Below are 27405 nucleotides of genomic sequence, written 5' to 3'. Positions count from 1 at the left end.
GATAGGATGAGGAATGGTTTTAAACTGAAAGGGGAGATTTAGGTTAGATGCTTGGAGGAAATTTTCTTCCTCAGAGGATGGTGAGGTCTGGGCACTGGCTGCCCAGAGAGCTGCCCAGAGAGTGGGTGCCCCATCCCCGGAGGTGTTCAAGGCTGGATTGAATGGGGCCCTGGGCAGCCTGAGCTGTGAATGGGAGCCCTGTGCATTGCAGGGGGTTGGAACTGAATGGGCTTTATGCACCTTCCAATCCAAACCATTCTGTGAGTCTATGAGACATACCAGTGAGTCTGCCTCAGCAGACTGTAACTGTGCTTAGACATAAACTCATATAATAAACATTTCTTCCCAAGAATAACTGATTTCTTGCCCATAGAGCTGTCTGTGTTAGGACAGCGACCAGCTTGTCAACAGCAACGCTGCAAGTTCTCTCAGGCTCTGGCTGGTACTGTCATGAGCATGAAATGTGTCTGTGGTACTGTCTTGGCAGCAGCGGTGGAACTGCTGTGTTCTGTCCTCGCTGCTGGCTGCACTGTATGTAGGGTGCACTCATGGGATGAAAAGAACTGACCTATTCCACCATCATTTGCTAGGCAGTAAGACTCAAGTTTCTAAGATGATACATCATGTAAAATAGTAGATTCTTAAAACCTATAAAATTGACCTATTGCATAAACCCATATTAACTATTTTAAAGGATAAGAGATGTCCAAAGTTAGTATATTGTTGTGTATGTTAAAAATTCCCTCGTTCTTTTTCCTATAGTAACTTTAACACTTGCATTCATTGTAGCCCCTTTAAAAGTAATGTCAAATCTTATTATCATCTAGAAACTATGCAGCAAAAGCAGGAAATGATTCACTTCTGTACAGCTATGTTTACAAGATTGTGCATGATCACAGAATCGTGGAGCAATTCTGTGATGACTATATGGTCATGCACTGCAGTATGCACTGTACAGTTGCAGGGGCTATTGTGTAAGAATTTTTCCTAGTGGTCTTTTTCTACAGTGATTTTTTTTTAGGCTTTCTCTAATCAAGATATGCAGGGATCTGAATGCCTTCGAGGCAGTCTGAGCAGAAATTCACATGTGAATTGTGAATTCACATGTCTGAGCGCCACATTCACAGACCCACCTGGTTCGTAACCCAGCTTTTGGGTGGCCATGTCCACTGTTGCACTGCGCTCCAGCCAGAGGCGCTTGCCCACACCAGAAGGTTTAGGAGCATTCAATGCAGTCACCACCCACTGCTTACAGGCAGTCAGGACTGCAAGAAAAGGCAGATGTCACTTTCTGGACTTGATGTTGAACAGGAAAACTGTGTGAATTCAGTACAGTAAATCAGGATGGCAAACAAGTCTTTCCAAAATATAATGGTACTGAGTGGTGCTATTAGCACGATGCTAACCTTTTCCCTGTTCAATCCACAGTCGTTGCTATATATGACTATACAAAGGACAAAGATGATGAGCTGTCGTTTATGGAGGGTGCAATCATTTATGTGATAAAGAAGAACGATGACGGCTGGTATGAAGGAGTTTGCAATCGAGTAACCGGCTTGTTTCCTGGGAATTATGTTGAATCAATCATGCACTATGCCGATTAAAATCCTTTGCTTTTCAAAGTTGGGTCTTGTACTCGGTCATACCATGATTATTTACGAGGGGTAACTAAAAGCTAACAGAATTGTCTTAATATACTTTCAAAAAAATGTGCCCATTTCTTCAGGCCATACTGTTTTAATGGTATGATTGAATGTCCATCTCTCTGAGTCTCTGGGGGCAGTATGTCTTACCTGATGGCAATCTGTAAAACAAGCAACTGTCTATAACTGGTTATACTTATTTACTTACGCATTGTTAATTTTATGACCAGCCTAAATATTCTGGGGAAGTAGGGTATAATATTTAATGAACCATGATTCAGATTGTGCCATTACATTTTTCAGTACAGCATGGTAACTAACACTACGTTAGACTAACATATTAAAATCTGGATGAGAAGTTTAATGTTAGTGCTGGTCATGTTACTTTTTGTTTAGACTCTTTGCTCATTCTTGAACTATATTTGTTTAAAGCATGCATACAAACTTATGTATTGAAATATACTTTTTTAAAAATCCAAGATGCTTCCAATTGTTGTAATCTTTACCTGGAGTATTCTCACTGAAGTCTATTACAATGAGTTGTTTGGGTCTAAGATGTCCATGTGAATCAAAAAATGGGTGGTCTTATGTATGTGTAATTTGTACCCAAGTTTTTTTAATAAGTAAATTTACATTATGACTTTTTCCATTCATAAATATATAAGTGAACCAAAGGTCTTGTCCATTACTTTGTTGGCTGGTTTGACAAAGAAGTTTGGAATGCTAACGTAGCAAAATCATGGCTGTGTTATCCCAGGCAATGTACTAAAAAGCAAATGTTTGTAACATGACTTTATCACTGACAGAGGGCAAATAAATTAGATATGAAACCTGAATTATCCATTTATACAAACTCTTAAAAGTTCTTTTCTTCCAGTATAAGTTTTAGCAAGAGTTCTTGATTGAGCCTAGTTATCTAGATAGAATGAGTTGACACTGTCTGTAACTGACATTTCTCAGTGGAAACTGTATCTGGACGTGGTAGTGTGCCCAGCTGAGGAAGCTGGGGGCTGTCCTCCAGATCTGACCGGAGGAAACAGTCAGAACAGGACAGGGATTCTTTTTACCTGGGATGGAGCAATGCACTTAGCCATTTGCATCAAAGGGTAACAAGCAGAGATAGCTAGAGGTGATACTTCTGTTCTGCAAATACTGTGGCTTAAATAACCTGAAAAGGAATGCGGTAGTACTGGATAATTACTGTAATAGGAATGTGTCTGTGACTTCAAAGCAGTCTTCTAAGGAGAGGGCATTGGATATTCTGTGTAAATGAATGATGGAAGATGATGGAGTAGAAGCTTTGACTGGCTGTTGAATCATTCATTGTACCGTGGGTTTGAAATACCAAACCTTCTACTTTCCCAACTGCTAGCAAGTACAACCAATGGCATACCTGTATTTCATTATGAATTGGAAACTAGTTACACGTACAACCTATTCAAGTCTACATACAATCTGTTATTATCATCTCTTCCCCTTTATACAATTCCAGATACTTCTGTAATTTAACAGCCAGGAAAGCATTCAAACCACCTATGTTTCCACAGGTGTTCAACAGATAGCAACATGTATGCTGTGTTTATTGTTGTGAACGAATGAAATTTGAGCAACTTCAATTTTCATACACTGATTTATATTTATTTTCATTGTGGCCTTTGTGCATCAACATGTAAACATCTTCCCCTGCCCCACAATTAATAGCCCCCACTAAAACAATTGTACAGCACGATCTGATTTGCTCTGAACCGTATGGCTTCCTACAATAAAACACTTCCATTTTTATTTTTATGGAAAAAAAAAGTAGAGCTCCCCCACCCCCCCCCAGAAAAAAAAAAAACAAACCAGAAGTTTCTTAAAAAAATAATTTTTGGTAGCCTGTGTTGGAAGCAAATAACTTGAAGGAAATGTAGGCACAGTCTGGTAAGTAGCTGCCAGAACGAGTGGAAGGAGTTCTCTCACTTGTCTCGCATGAGTACCATTTCTGTCAGTTGAATGAGGGCTTCTCTTTCAGGGGATGGGCGCAGTTTGCTGATCTCTCTCGTAGCTTCGTGGCAGTAGCGCTGGGCGAGGTAGGTTGTTTGCTGCACACCGTCACTCTTGTGTAGGATAAAAATGAAACACAGTGGATAACCGAGCAGACCCTTCCTGTCTTTTGCCCCTTATTGTTACAGTGGTAGTTTTAAAGGTTTTAAGTCTCCTGAACGCTAAGTTGTATGTTGAAGGAGTGAGGATCCACTGAATCTTCCCCAAAGCTTTGAAACACCAAAACTTATCAGCACTAAACTTAATTGTGCTCATAAAACAACACTTGTATCGGTAACATATTATTCAGTAGGACTAGAAACTAATTGCTTAACTCCTCTCCTGCCCAAAATAGAAGCATAAAAAAGCCCCATGCTGTGCTGACTAGATATGTATTAATTCTGCACAATTATTTACTCTTTTCACATCAGTCAGCTAAAACGGGAGCGAGCACTTCAGTTGCAATCATTAGTTGCTGCTTACATCAGTCATTGGACACAGCAACTCTTCAGCTGAAGGAACTGAGTTAATGCACGAGCTTTTCATTTTTATTAGAGAGATTTGATGCTTTTTGAGGATTAAAAAAAAGCCAACAATCTATTCAACCCAGTAATTCACATTTCTGTTAAAACATTGTGCCAGTACAGCAGCTTGGAGTACCAGCATGGTACCAACACACACCTCACATGCTTCTGAACATCCATTCAAATAATGCAACTCTGCTGTTCTGCTTTAGACACAATGAAATTCAGACTGACTTCAGGGAGGAAATGTCTGACACCGTTCCTACCTGCAACACGTACTTCCGAGCACGTTCGACATCTCCTGGCTTACTGAATCGTCTCATTATCATGGCATTCATTTCTGGAAACTAAGCACAAAGCAAGAAGTTTTGTACTGCTTGTGAGTAGTTCTCCACGCAGCAGCTGGCTGTGCTAAGGTGGAAAAAAAATGAAGTACAGCTGCCATTCCCTACTGTTGCAGTCCCTACAGATTTACTGCAGCACACTCACACAGTTACCTGCTTTCCTTGCACACCCGTGGTTATGAAACCACAGATCTATGCACTCCTTGTTAGGGAACAGGCGTGATATCCCTCACTGTTGTGACACTTCTCTGTTACTCAGAGGCACTCATTGTGGAAGATACATTTAAAAGTTCATTGGTGACTCACAGCCGACTTTCTCTAGATTCCAGCTTTCTTTCCACATAATGACAAGTTAATTGCAGTGTTCACATTATCCATATTTACAATGATATAGGATTCACACGCATTCACTTTTTATACCTGAGCTTCAAAGAATATAAAAATTCCCACCTGAAATGAAAAGCTATTTTTAGCAGTTACACAGATATAAAGAGTAGTTTATGAGCATCTGACAAGACTGGCTGTAATAAAAATAAACCCTCCTTCTTCAGCTGTACCACTTAAAGAGTAACTCGAGAAGTAGTGTACAGCAGTGCATTTCTTAAAAAAAGAAAGAAATAACTTTTCATGGTGTGAACAGGTCTTATGTTGAGCTTGAACGTGTTTGTATTAAGGTCACTCAGTACTGCAGTGCAAAAAACTGCATCTCAGCAGAGGATAGAGGACAAGAAGAAAAGGCCGTCAGTTGAGAGCCGGACAGCGTTCACAGAAGTGTGGTTGTTGGCAAGACAATGCGAGGACTGCCAGATAAATTAAAGGGTGTGCAGGACAGCAGTAACATTCATTCCAAGAGGAGACAGCCTATAAGTAACAATTGCATTTTGGACTGTCTTCAAGTCCTCGCTCACGACTTTTCATTTTCAGATAAAAAGAGATGAAACTGCTTTCACTAGTGGCACAGATAAGCATTTAGCTCCAGATTTCTTTTTAGCACTTATACTTTGTTTATATATCACTTAAGTCTGTAGTGCTGTTCTTTCAGTTTCTTGAAAACAGCAGGAAATGTTCAGCAAGGCCTTCCGCTTAGTGAGGAAATCTTTGCAAGACGATCAAGTTACCTTTCAATGCAAGGACTTACACTTGTCATCTACCAGATACGAGAAGAGTTTAGAAGTGACCTATGACGATCGAGTCAGACTTCAAAATGAAGCGGATAGGTTTTTTTGTATTTCCATATTTTTTATAAAACACAAGTAATCAAATGATAAGTGAGTCTGAAAGAGACAAACGGCAAATCCAAGCAAATTCATAAAATAATAATTTTAACTTAAACATTGCGATAGTCAACACCCAAAAGATGGTCAGTCACCCTTTCTCTGCCAAGTCCTCATCAGTGTCTTTGTACTACATCCTTGCTTCTCCATACAAGTAGATAAAAAACCCCATCACACAACTGCACCCTCTTTCTGTATCTGTCTCTCACTGTCCATTCAGACAACTTGCTGCTAACAAGATCCTGCTGCTCACCAACAAATTCTGCAATAAAATTCAAGAACAAGTCTGCATGCCCCCCAGACACACCTATGGGGAAGAACTGAACACATGGAGGAGGTTGTTCTCAGCGTGCATCAGTCTGCACTCCCAAGCGGTTGATACTCCTCCCTTTCCTGTCTATTCTGAGATGCATGTCCTTGTAAATGCCCAAAGGATGAAGAAACAAACACATGCATACGTTCCAGCCTCCTCCTGGACTCTTTTGTTAAGAAAGAGGGGACAGTAAATGTTAGAAAGCTGTATTTTTAAAATAAATTATTTAAAATTTTTCCCATCTCAAGCTCTGAGCAATTCCACTGAGAGAAAGAACACAGCCCAGAGCTCTGTCTGGAACTAGTTGTGCCACCTAGCATATCATGAAGCTTGGAAGGAAGGACTGCTTTCTAAGTCCCAAATCTTTCCTCAGGCAAAGCAGAAACCTGAGCAAAGTGCATTACACCAGGCTTTCTCCCTTCTATGGATTACTACCAATTTTGATGCTGCTAGTATTTCTGCTTCCTTTTTACTCCTCTAAATCATTCTCATGCCACTAAAAATCCTGACCAATTTTAAACTTACTGTTTTACTCCTTTCACTTATCCAAACTACTTTTACATTTACCTCCAGCAGCACAACTGTAAAGAAGGGAAAGCTTCCCATGTTTTCAACTGTGCTCCAGATTGGATACAAAGCCTAGAACTTGGCAAAAAGGTTACGTAGGCGGCCTGGGGAGAACATGGTGTCTGAGGAAAGAACATAAGCAAGCAGCCAGTGTGCAGAAAATCTCCCGGAATACCTGCACCTTTGCAAAGTCTGGGCATTGAGGGCAGCAAATGACTAATGCTTCTCTTGATGCAAGGGGCCTAACGGCAAGAGTAACTGAGGAGGAAGGTGTCAATCTGACAACACATGCACTCAAATTCCAGCTGATACTGAATGCACTGATTGTTCACATGTGCCCAGGCTGTGTTCATCACTTACACTGAAGAAGTGATGCATGTGAGCTGGATCTCTGTGTGGCTGTGAAGAGCCACGTACACATTTGGTTTGGGGTAAATGTGTTTCTTTTAACTTACCTGTCGACAAGCAAACAAGACAGGGCCTGTGGCTAACCCAAGCTTGAGATCTGCTGCTGCTGGTTTCCCAAGATGGTCAGCACATGATGTAAAATCCAGCACATCATCTATTAGCTGCAAGGAGATAACGACGATTAGCTTAGGGCATTTTTTTTAATTCTTGTTAAAATTACATTTATAGCATTAAGACAGCCCACGTCAGTTTCTAAGGCAGTTGGGAAAAGTTAAGATTCCCCTTATTTCAACAAAAGCACTACCTGAAAAGCAATGCCAACGTTTTTTCCATACTGGTATGCGATCTCGTGAACTTTGGGATCGGGGCAGCCTAGAATTGAAACCTGAAAAGAAAAACAAAACAAGTGAATGGAAAGATTCAGCCAGGAGCCGCTTCTGGCCTGTGACCAGAGGGTGACACAGCAAGCACCAACAGCGAGAATCCGGGAAAGGATTAAATGCTGACTCGGCAGCACATTCTTGCTTATCTCTTGGATACACACGACAGCCAAGCTTATTAGGAAACAAAGCTGAGGGGCAGTGCACTATTAAGAATATATTCAAGTCTGATAGGAGATTAGGTTTATTAAATATTCATCAGTTAGAAATTATAATGCACGGATGAAGAGAGAAGAAATAAAGATGCATTGCACATGCAGGCTAATAGTCATATCCAGTCCAGAGACAGATGAATTAAATTTATTACATTTATAAATCAGCCAGGGGATAATTGTAAGTCAGACAATAGATAATTGCACATTGCATGCCTCATAAAAGATCCACAAAATTGGAGGAGTTGCACCCACAGAGGAGGGTCAGTTGAGATAAGGTTATTTTTAAGGGTGATGTTATCTGCCTGAAGCAGAATTGCTCAGAAGACACCTGATAAACTTGCAGACAAAGGTATCAAGGGATAAATGGCAAAGAGAAATAAGGTAGAGAATGAAGAAAGCTCACCGAGGTAGACAACGGGATCACAAAACTGAGATAAATACTTTAACTGAGCAGAGACAGAGGAACTGACTACTTGAGAGAGAGCTTTCACTAAATAAATTCCACAAAACTGAAATATAGGACTGAGGAACATCTGGGAACTATATTGCCTCCTAGGAAGGGCACTTATGCTTCTGCACTTATCTGTTGACTGCAGAATGAGGTTGGCTATGTTTAAATTGCCTTATTCCTGTCCTCAATGAAGCTACCAGAAATAGGGGGCAAAACCCATCCAAGTCTGCTGTGGCTGATGGAAGGGGCAAAGATGCATTTCATTTACTGCGAGACTAAGAATGTGCTAGGAAAACCAGGTGACATAAAAATGAGTCAGTAAATTACAAAGACCATCTCTGTAAGGAACACAAAAGGTAGGATCATTAAAAACAAACGGGAAAAAAAAAGAATCCCCAGCAAAAAGCAGGTCGAGGAATAGCTTTGAGGGTGATCATGAAGATGGACGTGAAACAATGTTAGATGCTGAAGGATCAATGTATTACATATACCCTAATGAGTATGATGCAGCGTATACAAAGTTGGAGACTATTTCACGCTTCAGTGCATTTTGTAACTAAGCACCAGAAAATTCCCTGTCATAGCCTTCATGGATGGGTAACAGCAGACCCCCAGGGGTCTCAGCCATTAACATCTCGCTCTTCCCAGTTTTATTTAAGAGGACAGCATAGCAGGGAAATGACACTACCTATGTCTATTCATATGACATAGGCCATTAAAACAGTGAGCTGCAAATATGGGGCACTCAAGTGGGACTTGCTAGAGACTGTCCAGGGAGGACATCTTGCCCTTGTACCCTCCTTCTGAAGCTTTTCTCTTAACTAGCAGTATTTGCCCCTCAAAGCTAACATCATCTGCTGCTCTGCAGTGCCTAGAAAACTTGGTGCTTCTGTAATACAAAGATCAGCAAGGCAGAGGGACTGCATTTACCCCGTGCCAATGAAATCTTTGCATATTACCAAATTTAATGTAAAGAATCAAAATAATTCAGCAGAAGGATATTCAATTGGCAAAATCCTGGTTGATGGCAAAGAGACAGAGTGGGGACAAACTGGTAGGTGGAGGGAGGAAGGGCTACAGCTAGAGAAGAGCTTCCTCTTTAAGCTGGGAGGTCAGAGCAGAGCTGTCACTGCAGGTGGGCAGTTCTCTGGGAACACTGACATCACCCACACAGGGAATTATGGCACTGCATGTGCATTTCAAAAACAAAAGCACGAGTTCTTTACACGAGAAAATTCACCACTGCAAAAATGAATTCCTGCATCTTTGCAAGAGAAGACCTTTTTTGTATGCCCTATTTACGTTACAAACCACTCAGAGGACCAAAAAAATAAATCCATCAGATCTAATAGACCTTTCGCTACTCTCTTACCATGACCACACCATAAACCTGCAAACACCACTGGGTCCTCCCAGCAGGGCTCCTCCAGGATCCAATTTCTAAAACTCTTCTTGTGGATTATTGCCCCCAAATGGACACTCACTGGGATGCAGGCAGGCTTGTCCCAGTCAGCCTGCTGCTCTGCAAGCAATGGGAGTCAGCCTGAGGCCATACTGGGATAATAGAAGACATTTACAAATAAAAATCAGTATAACAACATAAATATAATTATGTATGCTTAAGTGATAAAGCTGATGCCTTGCAGGTCATCCTATAGCTCCCCTGTGTGGGGGTTTGTTGATTAAAATTTTAATCTTGCAAGAATTCAGACTTGTCCTCTAGTAAATTCTGATTTTAAAAAATCCTTCCTTATATCAAGTGGAACAAATTCTTCAGAAAGGTTCTTTGAATTCATTCAACCAAGTCAATCTGCTTGGTATTATTTCAAACACACTTTTTAAGATAGAAAATTGTTTCCAATTTTTTTGTGTTACATGACAGCCTGTAAACCAATCTTGCCTCCCTGCTGACTTTTCACATCCATAAAGTATTCTGCCATCACCTCTGGATACATCCTGCTCTTCTACCTGCCACGTGAAAATAGAGCAGCTGGGGTTTCGAACACTTGCACGTCTGCACTGGTGACTTGTACCCCCAAACAGAAGCACCTGCTGCTGGGAAGAAACACGCTTGTCTAAATGGCACATGAGATGTTTGTTCTCCTTCTCCTAGGCTGGGGGCCATCTTGGAAAGGAAAAAGCTCTGAAATCTTCCCCTTCAGCTGCTCTCCAGCCTTCCTCCACACCCCATCTGAAGCAGTCAGGATCCTACCTTCTTGGTTGCAGCTCACCTGGCTCAGTTTCCAGGTGATAGCACCACTCTTCCAGGGGAATTCCAGAATAGTTTGGGTTGAAAGAGACCTCTTAAGATAATTTGGTCCATTCATCTGCTCAAACCAGGGCTTACTACATTCAGAACAGGTTGCTCAGGGCTGTGTCCAGCTGAGTTCTGACCATCTCCAAGGATGGAAATCCCACGCCCTGTATGGGCAATGCGTTCCAGCATTTGACCAAACTCACCAAGAATTTTTTCTCAACACCTAATTGAAAATTTTCATGGAAAAGCTCTTCCTTTCACCCTGCATCTCCATCTTCTCCTACACTCTGACACAGCTGGAGACAACACGAGGATTCCCCCTCAGCTTTCTCTACTCCAAGCTGAAGCCAACTCTTGTTACACTACGTGCTTCAGTCCCCAGCCATCACTGAACTCACCCAGCAATGAGAACCTTGGTCTTGTATGAGTGAGCTCAGCTTGAGTACACTACTGCCAGTGAGGTCTGACATGTGCAGAGCAAAGGAAACCAGCCACACTGATGTGCTGGCGACGCAGCCCCTTATGCTTTTAGCCTTCACTGCCACAGGGCCCACTCTCCTCCAGCCTCCTCAAATCCCCATTGATAACTCTTGGGAAGGAGGTTAGGAAGGTCTGCCTACTAGAGGAAGGCATCTACCCAGCAGCTCTGCATGCAGCAGACAACTTTTGACCACAGTTTGCATTTTCATACATTTAACATGTCCTCAAGTAAAAGTTATCTGTCTCAGTATCTGCAGTGTATTTATGATAATCTTTCTCACAGTAAACAGATTATGAAGAAGAAAATCCCACAGGAACTACTGCAAGGAAATTTATTAGCTGACCATCTGATGCCACTGATGCTATGAGCCTACATCTTTCATCGGACGTTACTGTAGTCAGCGTGCTTAGTTTGAGGATGGGGCAGAGATCCATTTTGCTGGTGGTGTTTCAGCTTCTAGTATTTCAGAGGTATTATTTTCTTCAGCACCACTTCCATACCCTGGCAGATGTTTTTTTCAGCAGGAGCCCGGTGCATACATGAAACCATGAACTAGTTAAAGTAGATGCAGAGCTGATGCTGTTCCTTCCTTCAGTCCCTCAGCCAGACCTCCCACACACAATCATGTCTCACTCCCCGAGGCTGCATGCTCTCCCCTATCAAACAAATCCATCTCTTGTGCAACTTCACACTGATCTTGCAACAAGCATGTTTAAATCCCTGTTTTGAAAGTGTGTTATGCAAAATACAAATAGCTTTACAAGGGTTAGGAATACACATTAAGGCATGATTTAAAAAAAAAAAAAAAAAAGAGAACCTGCTAAATTTATTTTGCCTTCTCCAGCGTGACTGATGACAGACAGAAATTCCACTGCAGACTCATTATTAAATTTTGAACCAGTCACCTGCTGTGATTCTCTGAAAAATGCCTTTCAGTAACTAAGCCTTCAGTGACCCTCTGGGCCATCTGCCATCATTTTCTTTTGCAACATATTACTTTGGCTGCAACTTTGGTTACATTCCCCCATGTAAAACTATGGTAGAAAGAAACCGAGGACTGGGATGGCTCTAATATTTTGAGCATACTGCTCTGTCAATTAAAAACAACAGTAATTGCTATAGTAAAGGACGTTTGATTCGAGTGCTGTGATGCCTTGGAGATGCAGAAGATGTCTGTCAGCACTCATCTGAAGCGTTGAACAGACTAGTGATCACCCTGCTCAGACATCTTACCAGGAATACTCTGCATTCCTCCTACCCAGCGTACAATTCTAAGATGCCTCCTGAACCAGTTTGACGTTCCAGTTAATATTTGTGCTCAGTTATGCACCAAAACTAACCAGTGTCTTTTCCTATCATTAGAAGGATTTGAACTGCATCTGGTGACTCGCCCAGTTACAGCTGATGTTCTGTAAATCCATAATCTCCCTCCTTGGTTTTGTCCCAGAAAATAGGATGTGAATACTCTTCATTCCCCAGATGAATTTCCTTTCAAGTTACAATGATGATCCCGGTGATCATCTTCACTGACAGAACTCCCTTCTGATTTATGGTCAAAATCATATGAATGGAGAAGAAAAAAGAAAACAAAAAACAAAACAAAACAAAACAAACCCAAACTTTTCACTGCTAAAAAAACAGCAGAGCTCTCCTAATCCATGAAACAGAGGTAGGCATGCATATACAAATCATGCATACTGTGTCCTGCAAGTGTGATCTCACCTTAAGGAGAAAAGCCTCCTTTGTTTTAATTTGTAACATAAATTCTACTACATATAAACATGCAGAAATTCAGCACTGTAACAACTCAGAAGAGTTACTTGAAGAACAGCACTCAAACACGTCCTTCCCATTCACCTGCATCACAGCAACAGTATGGAAGTAAATGCTCAAATCCTTAATTCTTCTGTGAGTTATGAAAAGGAAAACATTCCAAATAATAGATTTGTGAGGAGACCCCCCTCAGTGGGACGGTGATCCTTCTCTCCACGAAGGTTCTATTAGGATGACTGTCAAAGTTCATGTAAAATCTTTGTGGGGGTTTTTGGGGGGTAGCAGAAAATAAATAATGATGCTCCTCACTACTCCAACTCCCACTAACGTAAAGGAATTGCAAAGGGAAATTCTTGCCTGGGTCATTCTGTCATCAATACAAGCAATCCAGAAAATTTCAGTTCTCTCCTCTGACCAGAAGAAACTGTATAATGAAAGACAATTTTCCTCCCCACACAATGCGTGTCTCTCATTCTACATGATTTTCTGGATAGAAGCAATTTTCAGCTGCTGTCTGTGGCACAAACACACAAGCACTCTGAGAACACAGGAAGATTGACACAGGTTTATAATCTAATACCCCCAGAACTCTCTTGCTATGCCACACACCAGCTATAATTGCTTCCATAAAAAAAAAAAAGAAAGAAAGAAAGAAAGAAAGAAAAGAATTTCAATATTATATATAACTCAATGGGGATAAGACTAGTGCTCAGCTTCTCCATTTTCTGCACAAGTTTTTTGAAGAAGGACATCATTTTGAATCAGATCCTTCTGTAGTGAATTATCAGAACTGGCCAACGGGTAAAGTTAGATATAGCAGGGTTCCAGACAAACCAACACGTACGTGCTTGTGTTTTTTGAGAATATAATGTGGAGTATATGCAAGTGCTTGTTTTCTCCCACTGCTATAATTTAAGGTCCCAGTTTGCATTGACGGGTGGGACCAGATGTCAGAGAAGACTTAAAATCAAATTACAGGACCAGGAATTCTCAACTGACATTAAAAAACATTGCCTGAAAATCGCAGAATTTCATAAATTTGTGGCTGCCACTGTGAACCCCGTTCTGAATATCAATACATCTGTGCATGAATATAAAACAGGAAGAAATGAAAACCAATATTGGAGGCTACCCAGCTGATCTGGGATAAAGCGCACAATATCAGACTCATTCTGGCAGAACATCATCTAAAGGCTTTACTTTGGAGGGTCTCCAGAGAAAGCAAAAATAATCAGGAGTTGAGCTGTGAAGCTTACAGTACGGTATGTTAACGTTGGAAGAGACAGACGTACATACTGCTTTACAACTGTTTGCTATCAGACTCGCCGTCTTCTTAAAAGTCTTCTCGAGGTAGTGAGCAAATCTCTCATTCTCATTTTCCTTGGAACCCAACTGGAGGAATTCACCTGAAATTTTGCACAGATTCAAGTTTTTATTTGTGGGTTTACTGCTGAAGCAAACAAGTCTGAAGATAAAAACAGAAAAAGACCTTACCACGCACCAGATCTTCAATCACCTGAGTTAGAACAGAGACAATAGTAGTGTTTCCAATTCGTGCTAAAGCTAAGGAAGCAGCTGATAGGATGAAATCACCAGCTAGAACTGCCTAAGAGTTAAAAAGAAAAAAAAAAAAAAGGAAAAAGAAAAATCTTTTGTTTTCCTGCAAGCATTAGTACAGATGATACAACTTTGTTATTTTTGGCACACCTTCTCACATCACATCATTTTCCTACATAAAGCATACATTTCTCATTGTAACAGAGAGAAAGCAGAAGACAGCCAAATGTTCCACTTGGAACCATCTCTCAGTTCCTATCTTATACCGCTGGTTAAATTTTTCTGCATAAGTAGTGCTCTCTCTCTGTGCAACATCTGCATGTGTTTTCATGGTAAGTTTGAAGCATTTCCTTTCTATCTGACTGTTCTGCTGTGACTGTTACACCATGTCAGCTCTGAACTGCCTCGATCAGTTCTGATGTACCAGTAATTATCTTTTTTCCTTACATGTTTTGATTAAGGCCTTCCTTCACTCCGTGAAGAAGCAGCACTCAAAATATCCTCATGCTGACCAGAAAATGTTGTGCATTCATCACTGACACAGTCTAACCTACTGTGTTTTGAATGAGGTACAACTTCAAAAGCAAAAGACACGGGGAAGTTGAAAGCACTAACAGTTACTCCAGAATCACAGCTTCTCTAATGCTTCCAAAAGTTCAGTAACAGAACACCCATTTGTCTTACCTACAATCTGGACACAAGGCTTCACGCTTTTTCTGGAATATCCCAAGACTGTGCCCAGAGATAGAAACACAGCAAAGAGCCTGGATGTTTCTGCTCTGCCACAACTAAAATGCAATCCTTCCATCCTCACCTTCCTCTCTCCCCAGATCTGGTTGACTGTCATTTTTCCTCTGCGAGAATTTGCATCATCAATGACATCATCATGAACGAGGCTAGCTGTGTGGATCATCTCTGCAATTATGGCCACAGAGCGCTGGCTTGCTTGCACCTCCCTAAAATGAAAAACAAGATTTGACATTTAATTAAACACATTTTGTGTGCTGCAGTGCGACTGCAAGAAATCTCTACTAAAACCACGCAAAAAATATATTTTGCTGAAAACAGCTGTTGCAGGATTTCCATGGTCTGAACCCCATCTTTCAAACCTGAAATTAGGAAGACAAGAGAAAGTAAGATTATGTTAGTACAAGAAGCACAGTGCAATGTTTCCATCCTCGTTAGGCCCTTTTCTGTCTTGCTGCATTAACAGCATTGCGAAACTCCTCAGTTACTGACTGTAATCCTGCTAAATCCAGACTGCAATAAATAGCACAGCATTAAGGATGCTTCATTCCAAGAAGACAGAAATCAGGAAAAGGGCAGAGAAAAGGGTGCCAAGTAGCTCTGTAGCAGCGTTTGAAGTTTTCCTCATCTCCCTATTGCTCTGCTGCAGCACCACAAACTCTCCCAAACTCTACAAACCAGCACGCTGGAGAGAACAGCAGACAAAGAAAACCTTTATTCTACATCTGAATACATAATTTGCTGATCTTATCCTTTTATCTTATCCGATTATTCTAAGGCTTCAGAGGTTCTTCAAAAGCCTGAAGAATTAACCGGAATTATACTGCAATCACTGTAGGGCTGTAAACACAAACTACTAACTCCTAAGGAAATTCAGCCTTTGGGAAGACCTAACACTGATGATTCAACTCTCAGTAGTTCACATTTACTTTATTTTTCAAACTAGGTGAAAAAGACATGGAAGAACATAACAGCAACTACCTAGGGACCACACTGGCACAACGAACACGAAAGACCTGTCCTACCTCAGAAAAAAGCACCATCAACCCTACTACCGAACTGCCCCTGCCTTGTTTTATTATCTACATCATCTGTGATCTCATAAAAAGCTGCATGCAGGATCCCAGAAATGCTACCCCTATCAGCCTTGCCCTATAGCCCTAACAATCCCACATGGATGTGAAAAGAATAGAACAGGTAACATTACTTCTGATATATAAACGCCTTACTTCTAGTATACAATTAGCAGAGCAATTAACACTATTTTCAAGCAGAACAGAATAAGAAGTGAAAAAAAAGAACTGAGATAAAGCAGAAGTTAATCATTTCAGCTCAACTGAATGCAATCTAAAATTTTGCACTGCCTAGTCTATTAAAATCTAGTGATTAATCACAAAATGAAAGAACATCTTGCAGTCTGCTGACATAACACAGTGTTCTGACACCTACCTCTATGCAGAGCTATGCATTGCTGTCAGTGGGAGTTCTACATCCTGAACAATAGCAGGATGTGTGGCTCACAGGCTGTGAAAACGTAGCTTTTCAATAACACAAAAATAAGAGCTGGAAACCTTCATAGCTGTTTGATGGTAAGTTTCACTGTGGACTAGTAATTTGGTCAAGTGCTAGTTCAGTCTAAGCAGTTTTCAAGAAAATACATTGTTACTAAGTAGGAGAACTTACCTTCAAACAACTGTAAAGGTCTCCAGCCTCTTTCATGCACAGGTCTCCTTTTGGGGACTCCCTTTTTCATTAATATGACAGCAGACTGGACTTCCTGCTGGGAAGTAGCAGTAAAGGGCAACACTCACAGACACGCCAATATTTTCAGTAGTATGAATGCAGCACAAGCACAGACATTTCAAAAACAGGTTTTGAAAATTCTGTTTTACAGTGCAGCTCATTTCTGACAATGACCAAAAATGGCAGGGTTAAAGTGTCTGGCTTTCATACAAGTTATATCACCCGTTATAAATCAACCTGGAGGCTTTTTATAAAGCTGCTATTTCCGGAAGTTCTCCAGCAAGGTTCTTCCCATCTGTGGCCAGAAATTTTGCAGTAGCTTCCTACAAACACTTGTAAGAAAAAATTTGGAATCAGAGCATGCCTACTTTAGGGAAAACACAAAAGAAATGGGATCTTCCTTTTTCCCTGTCATTTTTCATTCAACTCCGCCTGCAAAACAAAAGCAAAAAGTGCTGGTAGTAACTCAGGTCAGCAGGTAACTGGATCACCACGAGGCCACTGAGTGCAGTGATGCCATTTTTAGGTCATTCTCAGAATAAAGGCACCCCAAGGTGCTGTATATTACAAGTATATTCTGTGCAACTAGAACTTCATCTTTTAGAAATGAATATAATGCACATGTGAGTCCTTGATCACATTCTACTTTTCAACAGGATCTCCTGCTTGACTCTGCAACAATCATTTATAGGCACACAGTACCACAGGGAACCAGAACTTGTTTCAAACGCACTGAAGAAGACCAACGTTGAACTTACAGGTGAGCAAAACTTCTGCCTCCAAACCAACACAACATTAACAGCTGCAACAAGGTGCTTTGCTATGTGTATGCCAGTAGGTAAATACTGCCAGTTAAAAGGCCAGAAACTTGCAACAGAACTTGCAAAATTTCTGCTGAACAATCACACTCCTCAAAGTACATTTCTGCTGTTAAGTTCATGTGGCTAAAAGAAAGTAATGCTTCAGAAACACAGCCTATGACACAGAAGGACACTACAAACTAATGGAAGCATAGAGAAGGGATGTGTTAACTAGGAACAAACTACAGAACTACTGAGAAACAGCAAACAGTAGAGGCATCTGACAATGAAGAAGGAAAGCAAAGAGGGCTAGGGTTGCTGGCAGATCCCCATATGATAGGAAATATTCAGTCCAGTTTGGCTATGACATTATATTTAAGTATTTCTCTACCATTTTGATATATTTATTTCCCTTTTTTTCCTCCCTAAACATTTTTTTGCTTACTATTTTCTCCATCAAGATGCCTCTGTACTTCTTTGGCCTTCTTTCTGTTTGTCTCTCATTTCAGTTGCAGAAATAGACAAAAATTCCTATATATAAGCACCCTTGGAGAATATATCTTACATAGAAACCAAGGACCCATCAGGTTAAGTGATAATTCTGTGAAATTCTGCACACAGGTGTCATGTGAAGAAACATCAGGGGATGTGTGAAACTGAGGGTTTGCATGACTTCAATTTCAACTCTTTACAGTAATTTTCATTCTCACACAAAGATAAGTTGCCGTCACTAAACAAACAAACAAACAAAAAACCTAAAAAATGAAGACTCAGAGCTGGATTTTTGACAATTGGATATTCAAGGGGAAGAGAAAAATAAACCATACTAGCACAAAACAGCCTGAATGCTTTGGATGGCTATTTTTTGACAACATTTTGGACCGTTATGGCCTTGTACAACAGTCATTCTCTTTACAATGACTAAAACAAAGCAACCCTACTGTAGAATGCCAGCTAACCTGCTAGGGGCATTCTATATAGCTAACCTTCTCAAATCTAAACTCAAAAGATCATATCACTTAATCAGTAAGCAGAGCTATCTGGGTATCTGTCTCCATTCCCTAAGAAATTTCATCCATTCTCATGGGGCTCTGTGAAGACAGAGACATCACTGTGAACTGCTTCAAAAGATCAGGACTCATATCCTTATGAAGTTGTGTCCTGTTATTTTAATAACCAAGCAGGGAAGAGTAGTACCTTTTCAAGTAGTACCATAGGAAAGGAAAACAAAGCAAAAACAACCTAGAAAAACAACAAAAAACAACTGAAGAACCAGCAAAAGCATGGTGGATCCAGAAAACTGTAGGACAGCTGAGAAGGGCAGCATGGTCTAGGTTGTAGTAAATGGTGCTACCTCAGACTGGCATCCAGTCACTAGCAGGGCTCCATTTTAGGGTCAGTTCTCTTTCATGCCTCTTTAATTTGGATGTAGAATTAGAGGGTGTTTTGAGTAAGTTTGCTGATGATACTAAACTGGGAGGAGCTGTTGACTTCACTGAGGGTGAAAATGCCTTGCAGGCCTCTAGGCAAATGAGAGAGCTGGGCAATCACCAGCGACACCAAGTCTAACAAGAGCAAGTGCTGGATTCTGCACCTGAAAAGGGGCAACTCTGGCTATTACATACAGATTGAGGGATGTGGCACTGGAGAGCAGTGTCACTGAAGGAGACCTGGGGGGTCTTGGTTGACAGCAAGTTGAACATGAGCCAACAGTGTGCCCAGTCAGCCAGGAAGGCCAGGCCTGATCCAGGTGGTGCATCAAGCGCAGCATGGCCACTGGGTGAGGGAAGAGACTGAACTGCTCTACAGTGCACTGGCGTGGCCTCAGCTTGAGCAACATACAGCTTTGGGCAGCACAGTATGAAAAGGACATAAAACTATCAGTGTGTCCAAAGAAGAGCTACAAAGATGGTGAAAGGTCTGGAGGACAGGATGTGTGAGGAGCAGCTGAGGTGCCTGGCTGCGCTCAGCCCAGAGCAGAGCAGCTGAGGGGAGGCCTGATGGCGGCTGCATCTGTTTTTCCCCGTCTCAGATCTACAGCAGAGTAGCAGAGTAGCAAAAATGCAGTTTGTTTCTCTACACGTACATTTTCCCTCACGAACAGTAAAAAGATGGAAGAACAATTTGTCAACCGGAAGCAGTAATTCTGTAAGAAGCAACAATAATGAAATTACTGTCAGTGTGAGCTGGAAGTATACATTTAGATGAAACAGGTGTTAACACACAGCCTGCCTCAAGAAACTTAAAAGCAAAGAGAAGAAAATGCATATGAAACTTCATTAATCCACATACCAAGTAGGCATGCAAAATATGAGAGTGTATTCTTTCACATGGCCTACCCAACCCTCAAAAGATGTTGGACATCATGCAGCAGCCAAAAGGCTTGCAGAAACATATATGAATTTCAGTTACAATTACAGTCTTTAAGAAAAGCGTCATGAAGCAAAGAGAAAGATAAATACTCTGGGATTTCATTCTCTTCTTTTATTGAAACCTTTCTGCCCTCCCTACTCAGAATTTCATTCTAAAAAAAAAAACAAAAAAAAACAAAAAAAACCCAAAAAACCAAGAATAAAGAAAAAACTAAACATGACAGACATGACAGAGATGGTGACTCGGCCTCTTCTCGTAAAAGGTACACTTAAATTAATGAGACTTTTAATCATCAAGCATAGTTTGGAGGTGCTGACAAAAACTGAGAGCTGTACAAAAGCTGTCAAATGACACAGGTATCTATAAAGCAGCGTCAGTGCTGAGGGTTGGCTCCTGAACTTAGTAATATGTAGCATTCAGAGTCTGAGATCACGCTTTCTCACCGGCACAGGGCAGATGTCAAAGTGGTCCTGACTGTTTAAAGACAGCATAACGCATGGACAAATGTATATGCATGAGCATATACATGTTAAAAGGCAGCAAATACCATTATATGCTTCCTTACATCAAGTCTGGACTTCTTGGTATTGCCTGTACACTACATAATTTTATTGATAAGCTTCTCATACAACACATTAGAATGAGATAGAACTATCTTTTCCATTATTCTGACCAGATGGCTGTTCCAAAAACTCACTGTTCCAATTGTTAAAACTCTCCTAAATTTCCATCCTGAACACATTTACTCTTATCAATACTGTACGTTGTTTTAAACAGCTTTCTTCCTGCAGACAGCAAGTCCTTCACTCACCCTGATTCTCCTTCCAGTCCATCCCTCATCTTTCTTTAAACACAGGAAACATGGAACTGATGATTTCACAAAGCACTGTACAGTTATATCAGCTCTTCCTTAGCTGAACTGGCTATTTTGTGATCGATGCACACGAGGATCACTTCAAGGTTTTTCACAGAGGTGTCTGCAAATCTCACTGAGGTTACTCCATAATGGGACACTTGTGAGCCTTCAAGCTCAAACAGAAATTTTTGTTTCATTGTTCTACCTTTCATTCCACCACAGATGGCAAGTCATCAAGAATGACTGTCATCAGAAAGTGCCATTGCCACACTCATGGCAAGAGCACTTGTAAAAATATTAAGCAAATCAGTGCTGTGGGAAAGGATGTCTCTGAGGACTTTCAGTAACATTATTTCTTCTTTTTATGTCTTTGTCACTGTCTCAGAGTGGTACTGTACAGAAAACTGAATTAAGCTGAAGTTCATTGGTCCAAGACAAACTGGCACGCGCAGGACAGGATATTGCCAATTAGGTTTTTCTTTCCCCTTATAAATTATATTCACATAGGAAGGGAGAAAATTTCACTGTTATACAGGGAAAGGTGCCATATCAAGCCACAAAGTATATGCTGTGCTCGAAGGTATAAAAATCAAATAATTCAACAAGGCACTAAGTTATCACTAAGGAGATGATGGTGCAGTAGCTGGGAAATCCCTTGAGATCAATAAATTCAAGTCAAGACACTTCTGGCTAGGGACCAAAAATGTCATACTTGAAATTCTATGAGGGCAGACTGGAAACATAACTGGAATGCAGAGAGCACTTCAGCCAACATTTTTACCACAAAACACAAACAAAACTGACAGGAATATGTGGAAATAAGTATCTGCTGTCAGGCAGAGCAAGGAGTGATGTTCTACTCTGTCAAAACTCTCAAATTGAAAATCATGAGGATAACAGCAGAATCTTTGAATAAAGAACCTGACATTAAAGCATACAAATCTGCTCCCAGAGCTGTAGCACCTCTGACTGTCTCAATGTCTCACAGCATCAAATACAATTATGCCACCTGCTTGATGGCTTTTCTGTGTAATAACAAACACACATTATGAAAGTCCCTTCTTACAACAAAGTTCTCATCTGTTCAAGAGTTTAACAGCTACAAAAATGGTTACAACTGAAAAACAGTTAACAGTTTCCAAGAGTGTTACAGATTCTAACAAATCATTTATGAGAGAAGCTACAATTTGCTTAAAAGCCTCACCAGAATTTGACCACATTGTTTTCCATCACCTCAGTTACAACTGAAGTACAGCCCACAATTTCTCATCTTGAAGCATATAATAAAACCAGTAGTCCACTTTGCACTGCTAAATTCAAAAATACATCTTCAATATGGAATTTAAACTCAGGCTTTATTGAGTAACATTTTATTTCTATAAAGTTACTTGACATATTTTTGGGGAAATGCAGGAACGATGCATTTCAAGTACGATGTAAGTCCATATACTGAAGAGCAACTGACTCACCTGGAATTGCTATGGTGAATGTTGCAAGCCCTTGCCATTAGCACCACGATCATTGGTCGAAAGGCCTTTCCTTTCCCATCAAAGTAATATTCACACATTTCCTTAAGTTCAGCAGTAGATACAAGTAACTCCTACAGAAAAAGACACCAGCATTAAAGTCACAAAGCCAATCTTACAGTTCAAGTAGTATGCACATAAAAGGTTATTGCCCTTTTCATTCCACCCAATGTAAGCTGACGTCATTTTTACTTTTCATTGTAATCTGAAATATAATTGATGTATTCAAGCACTGTATGTCAGGATAAAACAAAAATTGCATTCTAGTTCTATACAGTACGTCAAAATGCTTTCTTTACTTCCAGATAAGTTTACAAACAGCTTTTCATAAACATGAAGAACAGTCCCTAAGTAACTACCCTCCACAACAACAGTTGCAATTAAAGTCAGAATTGTTACGATATCCCAGAACAGTCACCAAAACTCCTTACCTTTTTAATATCCTCATAGAGATTCTTCAAGTCTTTTCTGCCAAGTTGAAAAGGGTCTTGGTATTTTTCATCACTAACTGTCTTACTGCAGCTGCACATGTGGGCTGTACTTGTATGATAAAACCTGGTGACAGGGTTTTTCAAAAGATAAATATTGTTAAAAGCCAACTTCCCTTGGTTCTACAAACAGAAGCCGTTCAAAGCACACCTTCCTCCTTCCTTTTCCTCTCTCCCCTCTTCCCCCCCGCCCCCCCCCCCCAAAAAAAATAATAGTGAAATAGCTAAAAGATAAACACAAGGCATCAAAATACTCATTTTAACTAACTACTGAGGAATAAGGACAGTAAAGCTACTTGTTGATGATTGTAGACTTCTAGGAGCTAGCAAAGTGCAGCATTTGGAAACCAATAATCACCATATTCCCCAAGCACTCATGCACTTAACAGATTACAGAAGTCTCCTGAGTACCAAACTACACTGCTCTCAGCTTATTCCTTCGGAACACACTGTATGGTACTGTAGTGCACAGTTGTAGATGAAGCCTTCATCTTCTAGCAACACAATTGTTCTGCCAATTTCTTCCCACTTCTAGACAAATGTTCCTGGCTTGGATTTGAAAGTTTCCCTTTACACACCCAGCTACATGAGATGGCCTAACCTAAGTTATACATTAAATCAATACTTCCAGTTAGTATCATGATCCCATGCAGCGATAAGGGTCAAAGTTCTACCTGCATACATCAAGGTGCATTATACCTGAGTCTTATTATTTCTTTATATTCCCTGGAGCTGAAGGCTATGGTTCTTAGTGGGCCTCATTTTTCAAAATGTATTTCATGATTTGAAATGAGCTTTGCCCACTGCCCTCCTGAATGGAAGACTCAGACTCTAGCCCAACACCACAACGGTGGTCTACGTGGAATTATCCAATGTTCTGTAGCAAATAACCTTACTTTCAGTCTATGCTTATGGCTCACGGTGACTGCACAGGTCAGCCAGTAACTACATCTTTTCCCATCAAGGAACAAGGGCCTCCAACTTACCGCCAAGATATACTACACAGTTTTGGAAATGACCATACTGGGCTTCTTTGGGGAAAGTGACACATCTGTGCAAAGAAAAACCAAGGTTAATTTCAAAAACAGAATTTAAAACGAATGGAAAACATCTGATTACAAAAGCAAGCGTTCAGCACCTCCCCTTTTTTTTCTGAACAGCTCAGCAGCAAAGGCAGCCTCTTAATCCTCCTCTGCATCACGTGAAGCGCCGCTGCCCCTGCGTCCATGAGATGCCGACTTACAGACTTCTGCTCAGGCGCAGTGAACTTTCTCCCCTTGCAGGAGCAGCCAGCAAAGCGATCAGCGCACTTCCAGCGAGCAGTGCTTGCTCTTGCACTCACGGAAGTGCAGTTTTCAAACGTTCCCCGTGTTACAGATAAATCCAGACAGCACCGCTCGCACAGAAAGGGACGGGAGCTTTCTGTAAAACGCCGCACGAAGTGAAGAACGTACGCTCTGTTTTCCCCTGAAGCCGTTTTAATTCGGCTATGATTTACACCTACACCCTGCGGACGCCAAGAACGTAACCCCAAAGCCGACAACGTCCTCAGAGACCCTTCAGCAGGCTCGGACCCCCGGGCCCCACACCCGTCACACCGCCCAGAGCACGCGGAGCCGCCCTGCCGCCACGCCCGGCTCGGCGCCTCTTCCTGGGCCCCGCCGCCCCATTCATCGCCGGTGACCTCCAGGCGCCCGCCGCACTCACCGCGGCGCGCAGGGCGGGCGGCGGTCCGCGCTGGCCGGGAGCCGGCGGGAGGAGAGGCGGCGCGGGGTCGAGCGGCGGTGCCCGGCAGCAGGAAGCGCCGCACCGCCACCACAAGCGCAAGGCCATGCCGTCCCCGGCAGCGCCGGCACCGCCGTCCTCACCGCCGCGACCCGGAGGCGGAAGCCCGGCGCCGCGACCCGCCGCGGGGCGGCCGGGAGGGGGGGGAGGGGGAGGAGCAGTTACGTTCCCCCCCGCTGCCTCGCCTCCCTCCCGGCAGGGAGAGCCATACGGCCGTCCCGCCGCGCCGCGGCCGCGCCGAGCCCCGCCCGCGGGGAGGGCGGCGGTGTGGCGGGGCTGTTGCTCCCCGGAGTGCTCGCCTGCCTCGCGTGGCTCTGCGGGGCCCGGGGCCCGCCGGAGCCGTTCTGCCCCGCCGTACTGGGCCCGAACGCGTCGCGCCTGGAGCGGAGCTGCGACAGGGAGCAGCGGGCGGCTGCCGGCATCGGCGCGTGGGGCCTGAGCTCGGGGAGCCTGCTGGGTGCGCGCGCGGCCCGGGGTGGCGGAGAGAGGGGCGGCTGCTGCTGCTCGTGGGGAGCTGTCGTAATGCAGGGGCGGAGAAGTCCCAGTTCAGCGTTAGTGCAATCAGCTGGCAGCGATTTCCAGTACCCAAGGCTGTGTAGCATACAGAAATGCTGTAATAGCAAAAGTTATTTCCATATAACCCCGTGTACATTATTAGAGGTGATGATTTGGTGGGTGAGGTGCCTGGCTGCGCTCAGCCCAGAGCAGAGGAGCTAAGGGGAGGCCTGATGGTGGCTGCAGCTCCTCACAGGGAGCGGAGGGCAGCGCTGAGCTCTGCTCTGTGTGACAGCGACAGGGCTGAGGGAACGGCATGGAGCTGTGTGAGGGGAGGGCAGCTGGGCTCAGGGAATGGTTCTGCACCAGAGGGTGTTCAGGCTTGGAATGGGCTGCACAGGGCTGTGGGCATGGCCCTGAGAGCTGGAGTTAAGACACCAGAGGGTTTGGATTTTAAGTGATCCCTGTGTGGAGCTGGGGGTTGGACTCAGTGAACCTTGGGGGTCCCTTCCAACATATTCTGTTAGGCTGTGGTTTTCTTCAGGTGGTGGATTTATATGCAGGCATAAGGGCAACAACCAGTGACACACTGTGTGGCAGATGTCTGAAGCAGAATTTGCTGTTAAAAGACATTGAGAAACTTGGCTAACAGCAGGTCTCCTGAGATAATGACAACATTTTAATATTATAAGGGTGATAAGGCACTGGCACAAAGGGTCCAGAGTGGTGTTGGATGCCTGTCCCTGCAGACACTCGAAGTCAGGCTGGCTGGGGCTCTGAGCACCTGGTGTAGGTGTCCCTGCTCATTGCAGGGGAGTTGGACCAGATGACCTTTACAAGTCCTTCCCAACTCAAACCATTCTGTGATTTTACAATTTGGTGACTGTGAGACATGGGAATTTAACACAAAACTGTAAAAATATTGCAAGGAGAAATACAAAAATGTGTTAAAAGGCACAGTACTAGTGCAGTGTTATAAAACATATTTGTGCTGTTAGATGGGTCAGAGTAGCTTTGGGTGAAGAAAGAAGTACATCTTTGCATACGCATGCTGCAGCAAGAAGTGCATCCTCTGACCCATTTATTTACTGTTACATTGCTCAGAGAAGACTTTGGAACGTTACCTGGAGATCACTGCTGCATGTGGACTGTGCCGCGGTTACCAGCGTGCAGTGACTTCAGCTGTTTGCTGCCATGTTCAGCTGTGGGTGTAGCTCTTCTGGCTGCTGCAAATACCTTGTAGAGTTGCGTGTATCTGAGTACAATGTAAAACTGCCTTAGAATCATAGGATCCTTAGACTTGGAAGAGACCTTTAAAGGTCATCCAGTCCAACTCCCCTGCAGTGAACAGGGACGCACATGGATAAATTAGGTTGCCCAGGGCCTGAACTAGCCTGGCCTTGAAAGTCTTCAGGGATGGGGCATCTACCACATCTCTAGGCAGCCTGTGCCAGTGCCTCACCACCCTCACTGTAGAAGATTTTTTCCTTATATCCAAGCTAAATCTGCCCTCTTTAAGCTTGAATCCATTTCCCCTTGTTCTGTCACTACAGACCCTGCTAAGCAGTCCATCCCCTTCTTTCCTGTAGCTCCTCTTTCAATACTGACAGGCCGCTATCAGATCACCTCAAACCCTCTCCAGGCTCCGCAGCCCCAGCTCTCCCAGCCTGTCCTTATAGGAGAGGCATTCCATCCCTGGGATCATTTTTGTAGCCCTCCTCTGGATGCACTCCAGCAGGTCCACATCTCTGGTACTGAAGATTCCACATCTGGACACAGTACTCCAGGTGAAGTCCCACCAGCACAGAGCAGAGGGACAGGATCACCTCCCTGTCCACACTTCTTTTGATGCAGCACAGGGTACAGTTGTCTTTCTGGGCTGCAAGGGCTCACTGCTGGCTCATGTCCAGCTTTACACCCACCAGTACTCTGGAGACTCTTCTGATCACACTTGATTGAAAATATGTTTTAGAGCTTAAAATTGGTGTGGTCTTCTTGTTCCTTTAACTTCAGGATTCAATTATTCCTTTGAAAAATCTTAAACAGAGTAAGACCTTAAGTTTATCTGGGATTACTTTTCATACAGGTTTAATTTTGGATAGAAGGAAAAAGTTTTTTGTAATGAGGGAAGTGAGGCACTGGAACAGGTTGCCCAGGGATGTGATTGTTATCCCATCCATGGCGACTTCCAAGGTGAGGTTGGATCAGGGCCTGGACAGCCTGATTTACCTGTGTGTGTCCCTGTTCACTGCAGGAGAGTTGGACTAGATGACCTTTGAAGGTCCTTTCCAACTCTAAGGATTCTGTGACTCTCTGAATGCATGTTCTGGTAAATTTTGATTCTTTGTTCATTTTGTGTGGCTGGTTGATTTTTTTTTTTTTA

At 42.6% G+C, this 27405-nt stretch overlaps 3 protein-coding genes across 17 annotated transcripts in view; 2 read left to right on the top strand and 1 right to left on the bottom strand.

The window, feature by feature from the left end:
* The window catches only part of ABI1 (abl interactor 1), a 76745-nt gene extending 74266 nt beyond the window's left edge, over positions 1–2479 (top strand). For all 13 annotated transcript variants that reach the window (XM_042888282.1, XM_042888281.1, XM_042888280.1 and 10 more), the window contains one exon: positions 1429–2479. In XM_042888282.1, the coding sequence (XP_042744216.1) occupies positions 1429–1604 (176 nt within the window). In that variant the 3' untranslated portion in view covers positions 1605–2479. The remainder of the gene's footprint in view (positions 1–1428) is intronic.
* A 712-nt stretch (positions 2480–3191) lies between these two features.
* PDSS1 (decaprenyl diphosphate synthase subunit 1) lies at positions 3192–24575 on the bottom strand. 3 transcript variants are annotated; one of them, XM_042888283.1, is made up of 11 exons: positions 24450–24575; positions 23729–23793; positions 22686–22809; positions 22198–22328; positions 15024–15165; positions 14147–14258; positions 13949–14058; positions 7400–7480; positions 7143–7256; positions 4456–4536; positions 3192–3739 (listed from the first exon to the last, which is right to left on the bottom strand). In XM_042888283.1, exons 1-11 carry the CDS (start codon positions 24573–24575, stop codon positions 3599–3601), a joined length of 1227 nt encoding a protein of 408 aa, XP_042744217.1. In that variant the 3' UTR covers positions 3192–3598. The 3 variants fall into 3 exon arrangements, with proteins under 3 accessions (XP_042744217.1, XP_042744218.1, XP_042744219.1); XM_042888284.1 differs by lacking the exon at positions 24450–24575 and adding an exon at positions 23881–24357; XM_042888285.1 differs by lacking the exons at positions 22686–22809; positions 23729–23793; positions 24450–24575 and adding an exon at positions 16640–16736 and having other exon boundaries at positions 22198–22286.
* Positions 24574–27405, top strand: part of LOC122189776 (protein adenylyltransferase SelO-like) — a 25157-nt gene continuing 22325 nt past the window's right edge. The window contains exons 1-2 of the mRNA XM_042889153.1: positions 24574–24631; positions 24727–24984. Coding sequence (XP_042745087.1) covers positions 24574–24631; positions 24727–24984 — 316 coding nt within the window. The remainder of the gene's footprint in view (positions 24632–24726; positions 24985–27405) is intronic.

Source organism: Lagopus leucura, unplaced genomic scaffold (assembly GCF_019238085.1).
Source record: "Lagopus leucura isolate 7727_CA_CO unplaced genomic scaffold, USGS_WTPT01 Super-Scaffold_100157, whole genome shotgun sequence".
NCBI lineage: Eukaryota > Metazoa > Chordata > Aves > Galliformes > Phasianidae > Lagopus > Lagopus leucura.
This window is presented reverse-complemented; position numbering and strand designations above follow the sequence as displayed.